At 38.3% G+C, this 22,235-nt stretch overlaps 1 protein-coding gene across 3 annotated transcripts in view; it reads right to left on the reverse strand.

The window, feature by feature from the left end:
* TENM1 (teneurin transmembrane protein 1) overlaps positions 1-22,235 on the reverse strand; it is an 845,979-nt gene that overhangs the window by 115,552 nt on the left and 708,192 nt on the right. For all 3 annotated transcript variants that reach the window (XM_015443786.4, XM_065538348.2, XM_065538349.2), the window contains 2 exons: positions 13,580-13,723; positions 6,721-6,970 (listed from right to left, as the gene is read on the reverse strand). In XM_015443786.4, the coding sequence (XP_015299272.2) occupies positions 6,721-6,970; positions 13,580-13,723 (394 nt within the window). The remainder of the gene's footprint in view (positions 1-6,720; positions 6,971-13,579; positions 13,724-22,235) is intronic.

The raw sequence follows: 22,235 nt of genomic DNA on the forward strand, positions 1-22,235 counted from the left end.
GTCCCTAGACACTTTCATTTGCACCTCTTTCAATTTCTTTGGCTCTAGACACTTGCCTGTTTTTGTGGCCTCTAAATTATACAATGAGTGTGCTTGAGGCTAGCTGTAATTATTGTGACATAGGTGATCCTCCTGAAGGAAGTTTAGTTGTGAAAGTACTAGAAAGATCTCATTAAAACATGGTTTAATCTGAAACAGATTCTCATGGTACAGAACCATTTGTGTGGCTACAAAGGGTTTTGAAATTCTTACATGATGGCAAGGAGTGAGAGGGGGATGGTTTGACTTTCTTGCAGCTGCTTCTGATTCTGCCAATAATGTCACTGTGAATTTGGAAAGATGTCCCATATTATGCAGAGCAGCTTCTCTCATTAACATCTCAGAGGGAGGAAGTGAAAATGACGGAATTTATTTCCAGTGTGTGACCTTGTTCTGTCTCAGAATTACTTTTCGTTAAGGATTTAGGACTGAGCCACCACCAAAGTCAGTCTGCTATCTAGCTACCAACTGACTACATGCTGAGGTGTCAGTGTGTGAGCTCTTCACAAGGGCCTGGGCCCATCCGTGGGCACCACCACCTGGCAATGGACCAACTTCAAGCTTGCCACGAGTTAGGAAGAGAAAGAAATGGAATTTCAAATCTTTTTAGAGCAAGACATGCTTCCAATGTTAGAGTCTTTAAGTTGACCTTTGATTTTCTCAAGATCCAGGTGATGAAAGGGTCATGTACTCTTCTTTTTTAATTTAAAAGAAAATTATTGATATGATTTGTATACCATAAAATTTACCCTTCTAAAATGTGCAATTCAGTGGTTTCCAGTACATTTAGAGAGTTGTGTAGCCTTTATCATTATTCAATTCCAGAACATTTTCATCACGCTATGAAGAAACTCCATACCTATTTGTGGTCACTTCCCATTTTCCCCCTCCCTCAGCCCCAGGCAACCACAAGAATGCCCTATTCTAGATATTTTGTATAAATTGAGCCATTTAATATTTGTCCTTTTTTGTCTAGCTTCTTTCACTTAACATAATGTACCATCTATTCCTTTTATATTTTTGTAAGGTAAAGAATGGAAAGGAGGACATATGCCAATTTTGGAGCTGTTTTCTAGTGACCTGGCATCATGGGAGTTTGAGTGGCCTGCACTGTGGTGGCTGCAGCCCTTTACTTGTTCTTCATGCTGTTCTCAGCTTCTTTTCATATTCTTGGCCAGAAACATTTGACATTGAAGAATGGTCTGCCCTTCCTGCTCCTCTTTCCCTTGTCTTCTTCCTTTGGACATCAGAGCATACTCCTGATTGTCACTGACTTATCAGAGATTCCAACTCCAGCGACCCTCATCAAAGACTACCTTACCCCATGCTCTGGCTCTGTTCCTTGCCCTTATCACAACTTACCCGTCCTGTTTTAGGGCCCTGTTTTCAGCTAGCAGTCCCTTTGAAAAGCAATCTGATGAATGAATCCATATCGAGGGACTCATGAATGCTTTTAGCTTGATGAGCCATTCTAAAAGAGGTTCATGTTTTGGGAAATCTTAGAGATGCAATGTTTCAATTCAAAGGAACATATTTCTTAGAGTGAAATTTTTGGGCACCATGGAAGGCCAGTGAAGACGTCTTTGGGTGAGGTGGAGGGAATCCTTGAGTACCACTGCTAATACATGAGATCAAACTGGGGAGGTAACTACCTATTTCATCTACAAGTAGTGCTTCTAGTATTTGTAGCTCCAATGCTGTTGACAAGAGGATGGTTCATGGCCATTTCTGAGATATTTGTAGAGCTCTCAAAGCTCCATTTCCATTTGTTCCTTCAGCGGAGAGCTCTACAAGTTCTCCTGCCTCTCAGCATTGTAACTGCCCCTAAATGGCTGCTATTCCAGTTCTACTCCATTCCCAGTCAATGACAGGAATCAAGTCCAGAGCACAATGTATGAAATATTAAGCAGTTGCTGGAAAAGAAACAGGAAAATCTCAAGAGAAATTTTCATGTCACATTGACATTTGTTGAATCCAAATTACTTAAGATACCAAGAAGCATTTGCCAGGCTCTTATTTTCTTATCTCTTTCATTTTTAAAGGAAAGACAAAATAAATATCTAGAGAATAACGAAATCTTGAACAATAGCAGCATGAGGTTTTTATAAAGAATAAATCATTTCCAGTCATGCTTAATGGGTTTTCTAACAGAGTTGTGAAATTAGAAGATGAGAGGGGTACAGGGGGATATTACATATTTGAATTCTTGCAAAGCACTTGATATGGTGTCTCCTGTTTTTACTTATATAATTATCCCTGTTAGTTTCAGAAAACTTAAAAGTGGTCCTGAGGCTATAACAATTTAAAAAGTCAACTAAGTCATAATTGATGAGAAATAGTTGAAGGACTTGTAGATGTTTAGACTGAGGAAGAGAAAGCTCAGGAACCAATGACAGCTCCCCTCACACTTGTGAAAGTTTGTCAGGTAAAAGAGGGAAGTGACTTATGTACTGTTTTAGATGCTACTATTTGCCACTACCGAGTGAATTTTTCACAAAGGCAGATTTTGGCTGAATATAAGGAAGAATGTTCTAATGGAGCAGTCCAAAGATGCAATGGATCTTGAGAAGTACTAAAGCTTCCCATGATTGAAAGAGATCAATGTAGAGACAACAAACATCAGGCATGGATTGGGCACAATTTTACACCTGATACCCTCATGGATCCTTCTAATACTAAGCTCACAAATCTGTGATGTCATTTTTGTTCTATTGAAATCTGTGGGTGTGTCTGCATATATATATGTATGTATACATATATATGTGTGTGCATACACACACACATGCATATATAAGTATCTATCTATATATATATAAATACAAGGAGCAAATCCCTAGTGAAACCAACACCTAAACTGTCCCACCTAGAAGTGAATCTATCTTAAAAATTTTTTCAAGGGATATATTTTTAAAGTGACAGAGGTTTAACTGTATGATCTTAAAAGCTTTCCTTCTTTATTATCTTACCTCGATCTCCCACTGGAAAGAAGCCTTAAGATGTATACATATGAATGAAATCTGCAGGAAACAGGCAAAGGGGTACTATATACTTAAATAATAAGAAATAATATTGTTTCTCTTGGCAGATTTCTAATGATAGTGATATTGCTGACTTTTCCTTTTCCTCCTTGTTCTACCAATGGGGGACTAGCTAGAGGAAATAAATGACTGGCAACCAATGAAAATGAAGTTATTTTTGAGGTCAGATGTTTCAATTGGAAAGAGTTCAGATCAATAGGGCTGAGGCAGAAAATGTCTACAGTCTTCCAATCTTCAAACTTCCAAGGACATCTGGAATTGTTTGGTGTGGTCCAATATGAAACAAAAGGATCTAGAAGGGCATCCATTAGGGGCAAACTATACGTCCTCCCAAAATGTCATCAAACTTTGGGCTGAGAGCTACACATCTGTGGATCTCTAAACAGGTTAAATTGTATGTGTCATGTAAGAGGATGTTCAAGTATAAACCTGAAGTCAATTTTATAGATAGGGAAGAGAACTACTAGAGAACACAGTAGATCATTTACATAATGAATAACCTGACAGGATCAAAATCTATAAGGCTTTCTATCCCATTCTATAATCATCTGTTGACAATATTGCTTCTCCATTCACAATTTTAAATACAACTAATAACATAATGGCTATATTAGTCTGTGTTTCCAGGAATCAGATGACTCAACCAAGAAAAGTGACTAATTTGCATAGTGCACAGAGCAATTAAATTAACTGATCTTAAGAAAAAAACTGGTACAAAGTGAGGTTTTTATCTAAATACAGTAGAATCAATGACCATTATGGTTCTTAAGATAGCACAGCCTTATTAAATCAACTTATTTCTCCGCAGGAAGTTTAAATTTGGAAAATTTATAAAGCAAATATATACATCCACAAATTATATGTACAATGTACAGTACACATATAGGCAACTGATCAGGATAGATGCTTTTTTTTTTTTTTTTTTAAAAAAAGTGAATCTAATAAGAACTATATTAGTTTCTGAGTAAACATGACAGCTAATGACAGCTAATATGTGCTGACATAAACTGGTTTGATGGTTTTGACTATAGTCAAACAGTTAGGGAGTTACCTGTCAATTAGATCAAAATGGTCATGTATATTCAATTAGCTTATTTCTTTGATGGCCAATCACAGGAGTGTTGGAATAGAGAAGAAATAATTGCCTTTTCTCCTTGAACCTAATGCAGGGGATATTAAACATGAGTCTATAAAAGGGCTTCATCTACAGGGACTGGTTGCTGGTGGGGCAGTGGGAGGTAGGGAACTCTAAGGAAGGGAAAAAAATGCAATCCCTTAAATCATATATGCCATTTTGTGTTATTTTGTTTTTCCTAAGGAGGGGGGTCCATAGCCTTCAGTAGATTCTCAAAGGAATCTAACACTAATAAAAAAATGTTAAGAAGAACTACTCAAAAGGATCTCAACTCAGAAAAGCCGGTTAGCTTGAGAAAAGCTCTCAAGCTAAGCGAGAGAGCCTTGATGCGTGAATTCAAAGTGTGTGCATGCCTAAGTGAAGAGCTGAGACAATAAGACAAAACAGTGTCATGGAATAAGAATGAATAGAGGCATTGGATAGTACTTCAAACTGTCAGAAACTAATTTTTCTTTATACTGAGAAAATCAGTTTGCAATCAGGGTCCAAGTTATTCTATTTTATACTTCGAATGGCTTTGTGTTGAAGGTCATAAGGTACTTTGGACTAAAATGCAAATCTGTAAACTGTTAAGGATCCTTGACCAAGAGAGAATCTCATCAATGAATGACAATTGTTCCACTTTAGGTAGATTTACATTTAAATTACAAAGAAAAGGACTAAATTTAGCTAGAGTTTAAAAAATATTAATATAATTTTTTGTTTTGTTTTTGTAGATAATTTTACTGTTTTTCCTTTGAGGAGTTAGCTATATAGGGGTTAGCTATACAGGCTTTATAGGGTTAACTATGTAGACTCAGCAAGACAAGGTCTCTGTCTACCTGACAGTCTGGATGACTGGAAACATTCACATGTTGAATGAATTGTTCAGTGCTCCCATCCATATTTGGCATTATGTAGATAGAGCATCCCTAGGGTTTTGAAAACAATGTGGACTGTTGTATAAATCATTTCCACATCCAGGCATGCAACCAACCATCTGGGCCTTCCTGTTGACTTTCCAGTAAGTAGGTGCCCAAAGAGATGTGCTGCTAGAAATGACAAGTCGCCATGAGGTGTAACATCCTGAGGTACATGAACACTTGATTAGGGTAGGGTACTATGAATTAGTACCTCTCTAGACTCTCTAAAAGTGCTTTGTCTTTGTTATAAAGTCTTAACTTTACAGTCTATTTTTTCATTAGCTAAGGGATTTAACAGCTTTCTTCCCTATGACAGCCTTTGCTATTATAATTAAGAAATGTATTAAAACTGGAGTGAATTAATGTGAAAAGTGGATGGGGCTTAGGACCAGAAGATTTCCCCAGCTAGGTGTGAGGGAAAAATTCAGTATTAGAAAACGGAGGTATATTCCATAACAAGCATGATAATCTGAAAATTTTTGAGAAATGCCCTTATGTATTCAAATTTACATGCTTGTGTGAAAGTAAGTGTTAAATGAAAATGACCCAAGACTTCTCATGTGTTTTAATTGGCTTTGATGATGCCATGTACATACGAGTTGCTCTATCAATGTCTCTGCTCTCCAGTCACTATATTTGATCACTATTTGTCAGGTCATTGAGGAGAAGCCTGAAGAAAAAACTGTTTTATGGAATAGTTCATAGGATAGCATCTAGATCTTCTGGAACATAGAGAAACTTTAAGCCAAATGTTCCAGACGCATGTGTAGGGAATACAGCTATCATAACTAATTAGAAAGAAGGCTCTACCAGTTTACCCAGGGGAAAGGAAACAGGTTTGTGTATTCTTAAGGAGATGGGAGTTGAAGCTTCCCTATTCTATAACTCCAGAAGATACACACTTGTGTCTTATAATCTCAGAAAGGGAAGAAATAAGCGAATTAAGCCACAGTCAATTTAGTCATAATCTTTGTGGAACTTCAGGATATGGAATACTAAAAGCTACGAATTCCTTACAAAAGGTGTCAAAATACTTTGTACTCTCAAGAAAATTATTAAACCGTGTGAGAAAATCTAAGATAAGTGCTTTAATTATCATGGGGTAGGGCTTTTAAGGGTAAAGAACCAGTTCTTCCTTCTTTATCATGCCATGAAAACCAGATTTCCATTTTCTTGTTTATGAAATGACCATTTCCAAAGATTGGAAATAAAAACTTACGAAGTTTAGCCTTTTGGATCAGACAGTATCTCTCCCAACTAGAATGGAATAGTTTTGATGAGTCTTCACAGTGGCCAGCAGTGAGTGAGTGACTTACTTGAGTGCTTGGAAGTATTGAGATCCATGTCAGTGTCAGCACTGTATACAGGGAAGGACATACATACAGGGATGTTAACACTTCCTGGTTCTCCAAAGTAGTGCTCAAAGGATCCTTCAAGTAGGAAGAGTGGGCACGTTGACCTTTGTCCCTATTCCTGCATCTTAACTCAGTGCTACAATAGGGGCAACTGCATTTTCTGCTTCTTCTGGCAATGCTTTGTCTTTTCATGTTATCTTGCTTTTTGCTTTATCTGCTAAGCAAATATATAGAGATTAGAGAAGACTTACCTCAATTCCAAAATACTAACGGAGTTCCCCGAGGGAAATATTCTCCTTACAAAATTGAAGTCGCCAACATACACACTGCCATCAGGGCCAGAAGCTAAGGCGACAGGAGCAAAGAGTTTGTTGTTGTGGGCTGGGCCATTGCAATTGGTGCAGGCTACACTCCTTTGGTGTCCATTACCCATTATGGTTGATATGACTGGGGGTTGCTGGGAAATGAACATATTTTCTCCATTCCCTTTATGTATGATTCCTAGATTCAAGGAAAACAAAAAGAGAATTTAAGAAAAGCAATTACCGCAAAATAATCTGTGCAATATTTTAATTTACTTTTCATCATTCAAAGCAGGAAGGAGCTTTGGCCTGGCATAAGAGAACCTGAGAATGAAACACACACTTTCCTCAGTTTTGTTTAATTGCATAACCACAACAAATAGTAGCATAATACTTTGCCTCAGTTTGTCCACCTGTGAAGTAGGGTAATGCAACCAGTCCTTATAATGTTGATTCTAAATGACTCAATAAAGCATTTGATGACTAACTTTTAATGACCTATTCACTCTGGGCTCTGTGAATCATCTGTGGCTACATTTCCATAACTGGCTGACTCTTTTCTGATGCCTAGCACATACCTGTCTGACTTCAAATTACCCTCACTATGAAACCGGTTCCTGAAAAGAGAATATCAGTCAATTTTAATATTAACCTTAGCAAAACACAATCAGGAAGGTAATCTACTTCTGTGAAAAGAAAAGAAATCCTACTGCTAGAATGTACTTCAAAGATATATGAAAGAAACTTGAATTTTCCACTCTTTTGGACCATATCACACTATCATCAGTGCAGGAAATAGAGATACTGACTTATGAAAATGCTTTGCAGACATTCTGTGTGGGCAATCTCATCCATACCCACAGCTTTAACTCCCATTTCTATATGCTGAAACTTTCTCCCATCCAGAGAGTTCTTAACTGACATGCAATTTCCTTCTAGACCTTTTTACTTGGACCCCCCATAATTACCTCAGACTCAAACATATAAAAACTGAACTCACTATTTTTCTGCAACCCCTCCCAAACGCCGCTCTTCCTCTTGTGTTCCCTAATCATCTTGTGAGTGGTCGTACCATGCATACAATTACCTAAATTGGAAATCTAGATATCACCATGGCTCTTCTTTCCCCCCATTCTTGAAACCTGATTAATCATTAACTCCCATTGAGTCTATCCCTTAAAATGTGTTGAAACCAGTTTCTTCTTCACTATTCCCACATTAGTTTAGTTTTTCTTAACTTCTTGGTCTCTTGGTCTCCATGCATACCCATTTCCAGATCTTCGTCCCCACTCCTGCCATAGAGATTATTTCAGTCTGTGGCTTAATACCTTTCAATAGCTCCATATCCCTTTAGGATAAAGGGCACATTCCTTATTGTTAAGACATACAAAGTCCTTCATGATTTGGCCCTTGACTACTTCTTCAGTCTCCCCTCTCATCATGCTTTCATCTATATCCTGAGATCTAGCCAGAACAAACTACTTATGGTTACTTTCACCTACTTCCATTCCTCTATGTTTTTGTCCATGCTATTATCTTTATCTTGAATGCCTTCCTCATCGTGTCTGCTTGGGGAAGTTCTATTCATCCTTTAAAGCTCAGCTCAAGTTTTCCTCAATGCTCCATCAAGGCAGAGTCAGTTACTCCCTCCTCTGTGTGCCCATAGTTTGTTTTCCATAGCTCTGTTACAACATTTATCACATTGTGTGATACAGTTTTTATTACTTCTCTGTCTTTCTCATTAGAACATGAATGAGCTCCTTGAAGGCAGATCCTCTTTCTTACTCCTTTCTGTATTTTAGTGCCAATCCCTGTGGCCAAATCATTATAAGTGCTCAGTAAATGTTGAAAATAGGCTTTGAGTTTCTCATAGTTTCCTTGTCTAAATTCCAATGATTTTGCAAGCCTGCTGAGCCTGGGCAGAAAATCCAAGGAATAAGTACTGCTGTGCTAAATAGCTCAAGTCAGCCCAGAATGAGCCAGGGCAGGTGAAACATCCATGTTGTGGGAAGGCATGCCCATGTGTCAGACTGAAGTCACTGATAGCAAATGAATGAATGCAGTTATATGGTTAAGCCTTATTTTTTTCTCCCTTTCCCCCTGCTGTCTATCTCCTTGCATTGCCTGTTATTCTCCCTAAACATTTCCTGAAATGTCTCCTTATTTTTCTTCCAACTTTTGGTACCACAGTCCTACCATAGAAACTATTGATCACTCTGAGGTAGGAACATTGCTGGCAAAAATAAACAAGTGGGTAAAACATGCTACAATACCATGGTGGCAATACATGGTTGGAAAGAGCCTTCCAGCAAACAGAAATCCCATCCGTCATATAGTATTTGGATTTCAAATTTAAGTATTTTTACTTTTCCTTCCAGGGCGATTTCTGGCTACTTTTCCAACATATGATTTGCAGGAGCAGCTGTGAGTTTATGCCCTAACAAATTGGTCTTTTATTGCAGAACTGTGAGATTTCTTGAGGATCACTACTTTCTTATTATTTTATTAATAACTTTATTAGGTAGTAGAGACCTTTCTTAAGATTTAGAATAGTTAATTAAGTAAGATTAACAGGACTGAATTTCATTTCCCAAAAAACATTTAGTTGCAGTGTGGTCAGTATTGTAATTCAAATAAATTAGGAGGAGGTGAATGAGAACTGGAATGACAGTTGTACAACACCATTGAAGAGAAATCTCTTGATGATTGCTAACAGAATATTCTACAAACGAGACTATGATATGTTCTTTAATAAATGAGGAAACCGCTGTTTAGCATGTCAGTATTTCAGCAATGCACTGTAGTGTATATCATTCAAAAATCTTTCCAATTATTGGCTTGGAAATACCAGATTTGCTATTAACATCTATTTTCACAGGTAGATCTCCATTTTTAAAATATCAATATAATGGTATAGTTAACAATTACCCTCAAAATGACATGTTATTACCAGCCTCCTGGCAATTTTAAAACTAAAGATGGCTATTCTAAACCATTCTTCTAAGCCTGCAATTCTAAAACTCCCCTTTTCTATTAGAAAGCCCAACACTCCATCAAAGAAGAAGAATGATTAAAGGAAATAAAACATAAGGCAATGTACTTTCTGATTACATCTCAACAATTGATGTCTGGCTTTCATGCAAGGTACTAAAGTGCCCGTGTACTGAAATTACCATTCCTGTTTAAAGCTGAAGCAATCAAAACAAAAATAGGCAATCCCCTTTTGTATTGCCCTGGAAAAATAGATCATTTTGAAGGGTGTTTTTGTTGTTTCAAGAATCTGTTTAACCTTCCATTACACGGAACCAGGGCATACCATCTAGCAACCATGATTTAATATCAATTCTTTTGCAAAATGTTGCTTTGAAAATATTTTGTTTATGTTCCTAGAAATCTTGATCAATTACTGCTGCCTCCTTTCCAGTTTCTTCTGCCACACATGCTCATTTTGAAAAGGGAATCAAATGATCCTAGGACAACACACATTATTTATGTGAAGGCCAACTTCCTGCTAAGGATTGGGCGTTTTATTTACAGTTAACGAAACCCCACTGAATGGGGCCTACTGCACATTTTATCTTCAAAGTTTTCCTTTTCTTTGCCAAAAAGCCAAGTCCACTGTATAATAAGGTAAGCACACTTTTAAACATACTAGTCATACCCTCTTGCTACTTTGTTCAGAACTTCTTTTGATGTTTATAAATATGTCTGAAATAAAAAATCTCCTTGAAAGCCAGTGGGTGGTGCTTTATGCTGATTTCAAGGAAGAAACCATTTTTCAGATTTATGAACAACAAAGAGACACAACACATATTTCTCTCAGTACTTGACTGAGTGGATATAAACACAAACTGGGAGGTATGCCAGTGTGATCAATGGATATTTACTTCTCCTCCCAGTAAAACCATTTGTCGGCAAACTACTGGCTTATTTTGGAGGATAAGTTAAAAGAAATTCTTTACCAATTTTGAGACAGATGACAATACCCAGTTAGTGCCCTAGATTGTTCTTTTTGATAATTTTAGACACTCAACTGGCAGGAAACCCTAGGGGATATGTTTGAGAAAAGATATAGCAAACAAATAGCTTAGTTCTGTAACAGATATGCACAACTTTCTTATAATTTTAAAGAACTGAGTTTTCTTAAAATGAATGAATATACCCTCTTTATAATCACTAAGAAGATGTACTTAAAAGGAATAATGTTGAAAACCACAAGTTTCTGGTGCTTTTATCTCAGTGAAAATCAGAACCATCTTTATATACCAGGTCTAATATTTGGGAAACAATTCTCCACAACCAATGGTTAATTGTCAGGTAATATAATTGCAGCAACGGAAATGACAAAAGGTCTGAAAACACTGCCTGCTAGAAACTACCCATTGCATAATGATTTTGGAGCCAAAGAAAACTGAGGAATAGAATGGCAGCAGACATCCAGTCTAATTACAGGTGTCTTTTTAACTAGTGAGAGGAAACTGGGGGAAGATAGATTCTTGTTTTTAATCTGCTATCTGTCTCTGATCAAAAAAGCAGGATGCCTAAAGAGTTACGTTTTTCCCAGAGAGAAGTGGAGTGGGGGAATTTGGAGAGACGTTGCTCTTGCCTTAATCAGTCAGAAAAGACTGTCTGACCCGAGGGGGAAAGAGCATTGCTTTCTAAATTGGTCTTCCCAAAGCTGCTCCGTCACACTTATCATTCCTGCCTCTAAAACTGCCTTTGTGGGTGGGATTTAGACTTCGAAAACATCCCAAGAGAGGTTTTCGTGTCCAAGGTCAGGCTGAAAGGCAGCAGCAGAGCTGGCTTCAGATCTGTTTCCTGGCAAGTGTGATGAGTTCTTGGTTGGAAATACGCGTCTACAAATGAGATGATAAAATGAACAAATGTTCCTTTTTAAAAACCTATCCAAAGGAAGGCTTCTTTCTCAGAATAAATTTCTCAGAAAGGTAGAAACACAAAGCAGATTTAGTGGGGCTGTGAATGAGCACACACAATCTTTTGGGGGTGATAAAAATATTCTAAAACTGGGTTGTGGTGATGGTTGCACAACTACAAATTTACTAAAGATCATTGAAGTGTATACTTATAATGGGTAAATTTTATGATGTATAAATTATACTTCAATAAAGCTGTTAAAAATTCTCAGAAATAACTTGATGCCTATTACCTAAAATCTAATTACTGGTGAATTAGGGGTGGAGATAACACATTTGCGGAAATCAGGGGGGCCCCAAAGCCAACTTTCTGAATGACTCCCTTCTGTTCTGAATGTTTCAAGTCTGTGTGAAGCAAATGGTAAGAGGATACAAGACTGGGAGCACACAGCTGGGGGCTGGCTCGATTGAGGTCATTTCCCACTTTGTGTTTAATGTCAATGACAGGCATTTCAAAGAGACAATCCATACAAGCCAATAAAAGTGAGTGGAAAAGAAACGGCTGCTTAAAATGTCAAACTCTTTCAAATCAAAACAAAAAACCTAATAATTTAATAAGTGGCATCTGCCCTTTCATTTTTGTACTTTTAAAACTGTGGCTTTCCTTTTGACAACAGAAAAAAAAGTTGACATTTTATATCTCATCCTGAATCTTTGCTCTTAAAAAAATAAACTGTTTGATATGGAATTCAGAATCTTCCTTGAAGGAGGGGAAAGAGGTATAATGGGGCATACAGCAATAGACTCATTCACCTTCAGAGTCCCACATTGAGACTGTAGTAGGCGGTCTCTTTCTATGGTTGAAGTAAATCTGGTTAGCTTTGCCATTCAAAATTTCTCAGCCTGTGGGGCTCGTTGACATAGCTGATTTGACTATGGTACAGATGAAGTGATATCATGGGTGTGATTATAAAATGGATCTCTTAGCTTTGGTCAGTTCATGGCCTTATAAGATCGCCTGGCCTCAGCCACCTGTTCCACAAAGTTAAGATGGATACAAGGATGGCTGGATGGAAGTGTGTAGGGGCCTCAACACATTCTGATCCCCAATTCTGGAAAAATTACCCAAAGTACATGTCCTACTATAGCTTGTTCAGAATCTGTCTCTTTAGATGAAAAGGGATATGATTCCACAGTAGACGTTCAGAGGAAAGCTATATGAAAACACCAGTGACGGGTTTCCCACTAAGATACAACAGGAGGTGAAGGAACTTGGATGAAGGAGTTATAACCAGGGTAGCAAACTCAGTTTGTCTGGGAAAAGCACAAACTCAGGGGCCACCTCTGCTCCCTTCTCCTGATTTATTTAACATTTAAATTGCAAACAAGGAGAAGAGCAGGGAGAGTGGTCCAAAGAAGGGACAGATTAAGATGAGAGTGTTGTCATTCTTACCACACTAAGAGTAATTCAAAATAGAATTATTACATTTGAAAGGAAATGTACTAATGCGGTCATCTCTAAGTAGTAGTCTTTTTTTTTATTTTTATTTTTTTTATTTTTTTTTTGAGACGGAGTCTCGCTCTGTCGCCCAGGCTGGAGTGCAGTGGCGCGATCTCGGCTCACTGCAAGCTCCGCCTCCCGGGTTGACGCCATTCTCCTGCCTCAGCCTCCCGAGTAGCTGGGACTACAGGCGCCCACAACCGCGCCCGGCTAATTTTTTGTATTTTTAGTAGAGACGGGGTTTCACCGTGGTCTCGATCTCCTGACCTTGTGATCCGCCCGCCTCGGCCTCCCAAAGCGCTGGGATTACAGGCGTGAGTATTCTTACAAGTAATTTTTATCTTGTACTTTCCAAATTTTCTGCAATGAATATGTATTATACAGCATTAGGAAAGTGAAAGTAGTATTAATAAAAATTTAAAAAGCTACTTACCACTTTGAGGATTCAAAATGTGATGCTTATTCAAAGACCAGCCTCCTAGGTTAGAAGCATCCATCTCAAAACCTTGTAAAACGACTGTCCTTTGCTCCCAGAGAATAAAGTCAGGGCATGTTTCATATTCATATCCCACAGATACTGCAGACAAAGAGTTAACAGCACATTAGAAAATTGTAAAATATTTGCTTCATGTTTATACTAGTTGACAATTCTGTGGATATTACATTGGCTACTGAATTCTGATTAGAGTTGAAATTTGACTGCAAATTTCTTTCACCTAGCACAGTACAACTTGCATCTAGCATAGCATTGGTCACTTAAAAGCGATCAGTGCATATTGGATAAATATAAGAAGGAGTGAGTAAATAAATGCTCTTATTAGGTCGGTACCATATGTTTATGGACATCAAGCTTTATTTTGGGCTTTTGGGTTGGAGGCTATGCTGTAAAACTGAAGAGAGTCACTTTCTGCAGGATTAAGCTGTGGTAGTATAATTTCTCACCACCTTTGTAGGAGAAGAGCAGGTAGGGCTAGTTTTTTACCACTATAGTGAAAAATGCACTCAGGAAGCTGCCTTTGGAGTACTAGGTCACTTATACAGCAAACAACTACATATGAAACTAATAAAAATGGATTTGCCTAATTTATGTTTTCCTGTGGTAACTGGCTTTTGGTTTGCTGAGAAGACTAAGTTTGCTTAGAGTGATGCAAGTGTAAATTCCACTTTGTGCACATTATGTTTTGGTTTCCGCATATAACTAACCAATGGGACATCACCCAACATTTGGCTTCAACTGCTATGCAGCACAGATGTTGTGCATTAAACTTGGAACCCTGGTATGCCACTGAAATGGGAAATGCAGAATGTGGTAGCTTGAGTGTCTTTGCGCTACTGAACTATGTATAGCTCAAGTATACCAAGTCCTAGCCATTTTCCCTTTTGGTAAACCTGCTTACCTGTTGGAACTCCAGATTTCTGATTCTTAAATTTACAATGCTTTCTATCCTCATAATGTTCTAAGCCTGAGAACACTGGCTCATTATACTGCATATCCTGAAGCGACTTGCCTCCTTTCTGGCAGCTTAAAATAGCCCCTGTTGGTCTGTGGTCTGCCATTGCTTTCGAGTACCTGCCTCTACCTGACTCTTTAGATGCCCCTGAAGAGCTCAGTCCTTCCTTTGTTATTTGGTTATGAAAACTGGAAATGAAAATGGGTGCTTAAACAATGCCAAACCATAGGTCCAAAAGTGAAAAAATAAAGTCAACTAGTTTTGGTTTTTGGCATTAGGTGAAGGGAAAAGATGGTAATTTTAGTCAAACTGATTTGTGTGTTCATGTGCATGTGTGTGTGAGCACATTCACAGACAAGCCAAAAGTCCCTGTAATCACAAATACCCAACTCTCTGAGTTTGTGGATCATTTGTGGCCAATTTTAAATTGCAGGCAGGCTTCTTTTTGTCCTCCACTCTACCAAAACTTATAATAGGGATCAGGTCCATCTTCATGGGTATGACCCATGTTTAGGAGGGCTCCACACTTGGTTTAATGCTCTCCAGTCACTGTCTTGACATTTGTAATACTTTTTAAACAAGGGGCTCTGTATTTTCCTTTTCATTTCACTGGGACCTGCAAATTATGTAGCCATTCCTGGCGGGGATGCCCTTCTATTAGCCATCAGCTGGTAAAGACTCATGAAATGCAGACTCATTTTAATATTATCCTCAACCAAGCATTATTAGCAAAGGAGGCCAATGGACGGGGGGCGGGGGATGAAACTAATCATCTCTGCCAATGCTGTTCTCTATTAACAGTGGAAATAGACTCTCAGAGGGGAAAGGAATCTCAAAGATAATCTAGTTCAAGTTACACTTACGGTACAAATCAATACTGTCTACAGTCTCCCTGATATCTCATACAGCCCTTCTACTTGCAAAAACAACTCTGGTAAAGTGCAAAGAGTTGGTTTTGGACCAAGAGTCAGAAAAGACTTCAACTCTCAGGTCTATCATTAACTAGCTGTGTGGGCTCAGGCAAGTTATTCTCCATCTCTGGAGTTGGGCTTTTCACTGGTAGCATAGTGGGAGGGAGTGACTAGAATTGGTGGTTCTTAGATGCTTTTGGGTCAGGGAATACTTTGTTGTGAATCTAATTAAAGTTATGGACATTCTTCCTAGAAAAATGCATATGCATACAAAATTTTGTATATAACTTTAGGCAGTTCACTGACTTTCTGAAGTCCAAATAAAGATCTCAGATCAAAGACAACTGTAGTAGACAATCCTTTTAATCCTTCTTTAGTACTAACACTGTAAATTGCATTCTTTCTAGATTACATTTGATAACTTCTGGTTGAGGATCAAACCCCAAAGCCAAATAGAACACTGAATCTTATGCTGGAAAAATCAGGTGGTTAGAGAGCACACTGAGGGCCATGTTGGTGTGTAGGATAACACAGCTTCTGCTTCTCCTGCCAACATTTAAAAGTCTTGATTAATAAATAATCACAATGACAATAATTACAAGTTCCCTTAAAGCCATCATCTCCTTCCCCACAGTGCTCCTGGCAATTACTGGATCTGCCTTCTGTACATTGTAAGTCTGGTGAGCTCTCCTAGAATCCCTCCTCCGGAAGGTGATTGTGCAGTTTTGCAAATAAGTAGTGTGCCCTGGTGACCTGTGATGGTGGTTTGGAGCCTGCTTTTTCTCTCTCAGTAACAGTTAAAGATCCTCCCAACTCTGCAGCAGGAAATGCTTACATAAAGCATCAATTAAGGAGTTCTCAGGTAATGAGACATACGTATTCTTTTCACCTCCTCCTATCTGCTCTCTGAATTGCTCTCCAGTCCACAACAAAAAAGTGCATTGGCTGCAAACCTCACAATTATATTACTTTTTTTCCCCAGTCACAGCAAATAGCAACAAGGCAACCACTTACTAAGTTCCCTCTAATTTTTATTAGATTTACTTTCCCCCAAGAAAGCTCTATGAGCTAATGAAGTTATAATTTATATTTAAGACTTGTCCAAAATTTCCAGCTGACTTTAATGAGAATAGCTGTGTGTCGGGGTATTTTCATATGTGGTTCCTTGCTCAGGGTAACAAGGCAAAGTTTCTTTCTGACAGCAGCCCACTTTAACATAATCCTGGAACTTGCAATCAGCTTATGAGAAGGCAAATGTTTCACCCCATGGAGCTTCTCTCCAAGCTCACAAGAACTAGCAAATACAATAGCAACTAATCCTAGACTTTCTGTCATAGAAGCAGACTATAATGTACTAAATGCCTACTTTTTTCATATAATTAAATATAGGGGAAAAAAGGTTATACTGGAGCTGGCACTGAAAACGCTGTCTTGACACTATGCTCTGCCTGACACTATGACAGCTGAGCCTCAGCTAAATAAGCACAGTGGACCACTACCATTTCCTAGGCAGCCTGTTGTCTATCACGTCTGATCATCAACATAGCATGGTACAGGGCACAGATTCAGTCTCTAGCACTCTGGAGTAGGGACTAGGGAGAAGAGTGTAATAGAAAGGAAAAAGAAAATTCATCAACATCGCAGAGAAGCTATAGAAAGTAGACTAGACTCGCAGTGAGCAGGAATAAGTGGATAAGGGGTCCTGGACTACACTTCCCAGGGATTAGCATAATGGGTTCATGCTGGTGTGCATATATTGAGAAGGCAGTCGAGAGAGAGTAATTATTATGGAATAATACTTTCTCTGAGCCATGTGATCACCTCCCTTGTGACTCTTCTAATTCCATATGGATTTCTGCCTTCCTGTATTCTCTCCTCCACCTCCACACAGAGATATTAACGGAATGTTCAATAACCAAGAGTCACTAATTGTCAAGATAGTCTTGTTACTTTTGCAGAAGATTCTATCCTCTGGTCACAGGACTGCACCTCTGACTTCACTGTTAGTCATCTTGCAAATATTACACTGGCTTGTAAAGAAGACTGAGTAAAAAATTGTAGCTTGCTCCTCCAAAGCCATTTGACATTGGAAAAATGACTGAATGTTCATTCTGCTTATCAGAGCAGCAGCATTTGTATGACATGGGGATGGCAAGAAGGCTGAGGGTCACGGCGTCTCTGATAACCTAGTTTAGCTACTGTGACATTCATCTATAAGGGCTAGGATAGGAGATTGACATTAAGTAGCCAAGGTAAAGGTGCCATGCAGTGAAGCTGATGTGTGAAATATGACAAGATTAAGCAGATGACTTTCAACAGCTTCAGGCTAAGGCTTCAGAATTTATAATGGTTGCATTTATGAAGGCAATATATAATTAAAAGTAGTCTGATAGTCAATGTGAGAAATTTACATGTTACCTTCATGAACTCAGGGAACATCTAAAAATAATTTCATGATATTTAAAAGGTACTTAGTGACAAGATTAAAATCTTCTTCTCCAAAAGGAATTATTGAATATAACAGTAAATATTTTCTATTATTTTAAAATACAAGATAAATGCAAAAACAAAAACAACAGCAAAAGACAAAAAACCTAAAGAACCAAATGAAGGCCATGGCAACAACAGACCAATACTATGTAGACAAAATGCTATCTATTTAAAACAAGTACCTGCTCTCAGAGATTCTTCTATCTTTCCCTATTCTCTAGTGATTTATCGTAGGATAAGATGAGCCCAGAGGCTCCTCAATTTGACACACTGCCCAGTGGCCTGAAATGCTTTGTTTATCTATTATTCCTAGCTTACTAAGAGTGTCAGAATCAGGTGTTGAATTTTCATCAAGTGTCTTTTCGGCACTTACAGACATATTCACATAGTTTTCCCCTTTAATCTGTTAAGACAGTGAATTATAGCAATAGATTTCCCAATGTTGAACCATTTTTCTTGTCCTAAAATAAACTTTACATGGACATGATGTATTATCCTTTCAGTGAATCACTGGATTTGGTTTGGCAATCCCTTACTTAAGATCTTTAACCTACCTATTTACAAAAAAAAGGGTTAAACATGATAGTGTTAGAGTGAGGTAGTTGAATGAAGAGAAAGTACAGGTAGGAAATTAAAATAATCCAAGAGTGAGATAGCTATGCAACACTTTTGCCAAGAGGTTACATACAGTAAAACCTAATATTACGAGATTTTTTTTTCTGGCTGCTTTGTCCAAGTCTAGCTGTATAAAAGCCAACATGGATAACCTATATTGCCACCAAAGGCAGAGTGATACACTGGCTCATGAAAAACATTTGTGAGTGCCTTTGTGTACTTGGGCACTGCTCTCCTCTCTCTGGGCAGACCCACCTTTCCATTACATAGGCAAGGCTAAGGGATCACCCTGATCCTCTGTCGGTATTCATTTCTTTGTTCGGTCATTCAACAAATATGCAATATTTCATGGGTACCTCTCGTTGACAGGCAGTTTGTGGGGCACTGGGGATATGAGGTTGAACAAGACAGCATCCCTTCCCCCAGCGGAGGTTATATTCTAGTGGGAAGAACAAATATAAAAGTAAAACAAATACACACACACACACACACACATTGTAATAAAGGTTATGATGGGAAAATGCTGAGCATTATGAGAGAGTGCAACCAGGAAATTTGTGTTGAACTGTGGAGGCAAGGAAAAGCCTCTTTACCAAGAAGAGGTTTACCTTTATAGGGAAGGGCATTCTAGGCAGAGAGAGTGGCATGTGTGGAAGGCCTTGAGACTTGGTAGCTTTGAGAAATTTAAAGAAGGTCAGGGTGGCTAGAGAGTCAGTTTCTCTCCAGTGCATCAAAAACAAGTGAAGAACAACAACCTTCCCTGTCCCTACCCAGTAAAAAATTGTAAGATTACTATCCCCTAGCAGTATTTAGGCATATTTTGGGGGAAGGAAGGGGTTTTGGAAATAGACTCACCTTGAAAATGGACTGGCTATCCTTTGAAACAATGTGATTGATTAAAAGGGATTCAATATTGTGATGGAAAGTGAGGTGCTGTTATTCAATGATGCAGCAAACCTTCACCAAGCTGCTCTATGTGCCAGGCAGGTGATCTGTGAAGCACTGGAGATATACTGAATATTATACAGGGCAGGATAATTTTTCATGTGAGAGAAGCCACACCTTGAAGGATTACCTACTTTCTGGAATTTTTTCATTTTTTCATTTTTTAGACAGAGTTTCACTCTTGTTGCCCAGGCTGGAGTGCAGTGGTGTGATCACAGCTCATTGTAACCTCCGCCTCCCAGGTTTAAGCGATTCTTCTGCCTCAGCCTCCCGAGTAGCTGGGGTTACAGGCATGCACCACCACTCCTGGCTATTTTTTAAATTATTATTATTTTTAGTAGAGACGGGGTTTCACCATGTTGGCCAGGCTGGTCTTGAACTCCTGACCTTAGGTCATCTACCCGCCTTGGCCTCCCAGAGTGCTGGGATTACAGGCATGAGCCACCGCGCCCAGCCTACTTTCTGGAATTTTTATCAATGGTCTCCCTAATAATTACCACAAAATAATATGCCTTGCATTTGTATAATACATAACAATTAAATATGTTTTTGTGCATATGATCTAATTTGAAGACTCAAAAACTCATGAGGAAACTACATTTACTCCAGTTTGATAGATATCATAGAGACTCAAAGAAATGAAGTTATTAAGTCCAAGGTTCCATGGCTAGTAAATGGCAGAGCCAGAGCTCACACCCAGCAACTCATAGGCAAATGTTTTCATCTTCTATGCTAGATAACAGCTATTAAGGGGGAAGACCCACAATTCAGTAGTGCTAAATAAATAACTTTTTATTTGTTCAGAATTTAAGGGACAAGGACTGGAAGCTAGGGTAACCTTGAAGTAGAAGTGCCATGTAACCCAAATGGCCAAAAATGGTGCTTGGTTATGTTGTTTTCTTGATGTAATTATTAACAGTATCTCCTTTTACTCTCAAAAGGATCTGGTTTGAATGATAAATTATGTGGTCACCCAATGTTGAAAGGATACCTCCGTAGTCCCCTCTGATATGGGTTGATAGAGGGGACCAGAAGACAAGAACAGTCATAAATGCTGATCTGGAAAATAAGTCACATGGTTTGATAAGTCATTTAATTTTTCTGTTTCTGGGCTTATCATCTTACCAATGGCTTTCAAACTTTCAGGTCTGAAATTCATGATAAGAAACACAATTTATTAATTGTGACCCAGCATCCACATGGGGAGATACACACACACACACACACACACACACACACACACACACACGAAACAAAATTTTCCAAGACAATACTGTCTTTGCAGCATCACATTCTGGTATGTTCTATTTAATTCTGCTCACTTCGGTTCTATTATATTCCATCACATTCTATTTAATTTTTCAAAACAAAAGTGCTGATTGACTCACCAAATAGATTTCACAATCTACTAATGGGCGTGACCAGCAGTTTGAAATGGGCACAAGACCACTTGCTTATGAAAGTATTAGTGAAGGCCATTTGAAAACCTTGGTAGGAACTCTCACTTTTGGAAATGCTATCTTATATCTTATAAGATATATTAAAATGTATACAACTTATATCCTACATTAAACATATTTCATATGTAAGGATGAAAATTGAGTTGTAGTTCACAAGCTGACATGATGCTCCATTTTTCAGACACTTATTTAAACCTTTATTAATGTTGATTTTCACATTTCCTTTTCATCTTCTGGTGACAATAAACTTGTTTTTTAGGTAGCAAACATTTTGTAGGTCCTTGAAAAACTCATATCCTTGGCACTGTGCCTATACAGTTGAATGGATAAAACAGCCCTGCTCTCAGTTAACGATTATGAATTCATGAGTGGGGAGAAATGATGAAAGATTATTATATCTGTTAGCTTCTCTGACAGAAAACCACTGGGGCGTTGAATTGGGTACTCGGTAAGGTGGGTTGGTTACTTTAGTGAGGAGAGGCAGCATTGAAAGGCATACAGAACTCAGGACTGGGAGACCCGAGTTTGAATCCCTGCTCTGTACAGGACTCTAAGCCAGTTACTTTTCTTTCTGACCCTCCCCTCTGCAACATGAAGATCATACTAATTCTGCCATGCCTACCAGGCAGGAATGTTATAAGGATTAAAATGAGAATAATGTATGTGAAAGTAGTTTGCAAATTGTAAAGCACTACCCATTTGTTATTAAAATATTCAGTGGATGCTATTTTTGTGGCTGCCCAACCTGCTTAGGTTTTACTGAAGGGAAATTTATGAATGCTAAAGCATCGCTTTCAGGAATGTTTTGTGTGCACAAAGCAACCATAGCTTAGCACCTATTACTATTAATGTTCCCCTGTTTCTCTCTAACACAATTTAGACAGACTCCTATGTGTCGTGAACCTTTAGGAAGTGTAGTCCTCCCAGAAACACCATTCTTTGTTGCCAAACTACTGTACTAAATAATTATGCAATTGTTGTTGCCAATAACCTTGAAGAAAAATAGAACTGTTTATGGCAGAGCTACTAACAGTGGATGGCTGATTTCCTGAACTTCCAGGACTCCAAACTGCTGCAATATAATTTAATTAAAATAAAGACGAGGCAGAATACATTATTACATATTGATAATGTACGCAGACACAGGCAGACATCGGGAATTATTTTGACAAAATTCACATAATGGATGCAGATCAGAGCCCCTGAACAAGCCAGTT

Source organism: Macaca fascicularis, chromosome X (assembly GCF_037993035.2).
Source record: "Macaca fascicularis isolate 582-1 chromosome X, T2T-MFA8v1.1".
NCBI classification, from domain to species: Eukaryota; Metazoa; Chordata; class Mammalia; order Primates; family Cercopithecidae; genus Macaca; species Macaca fascicularis.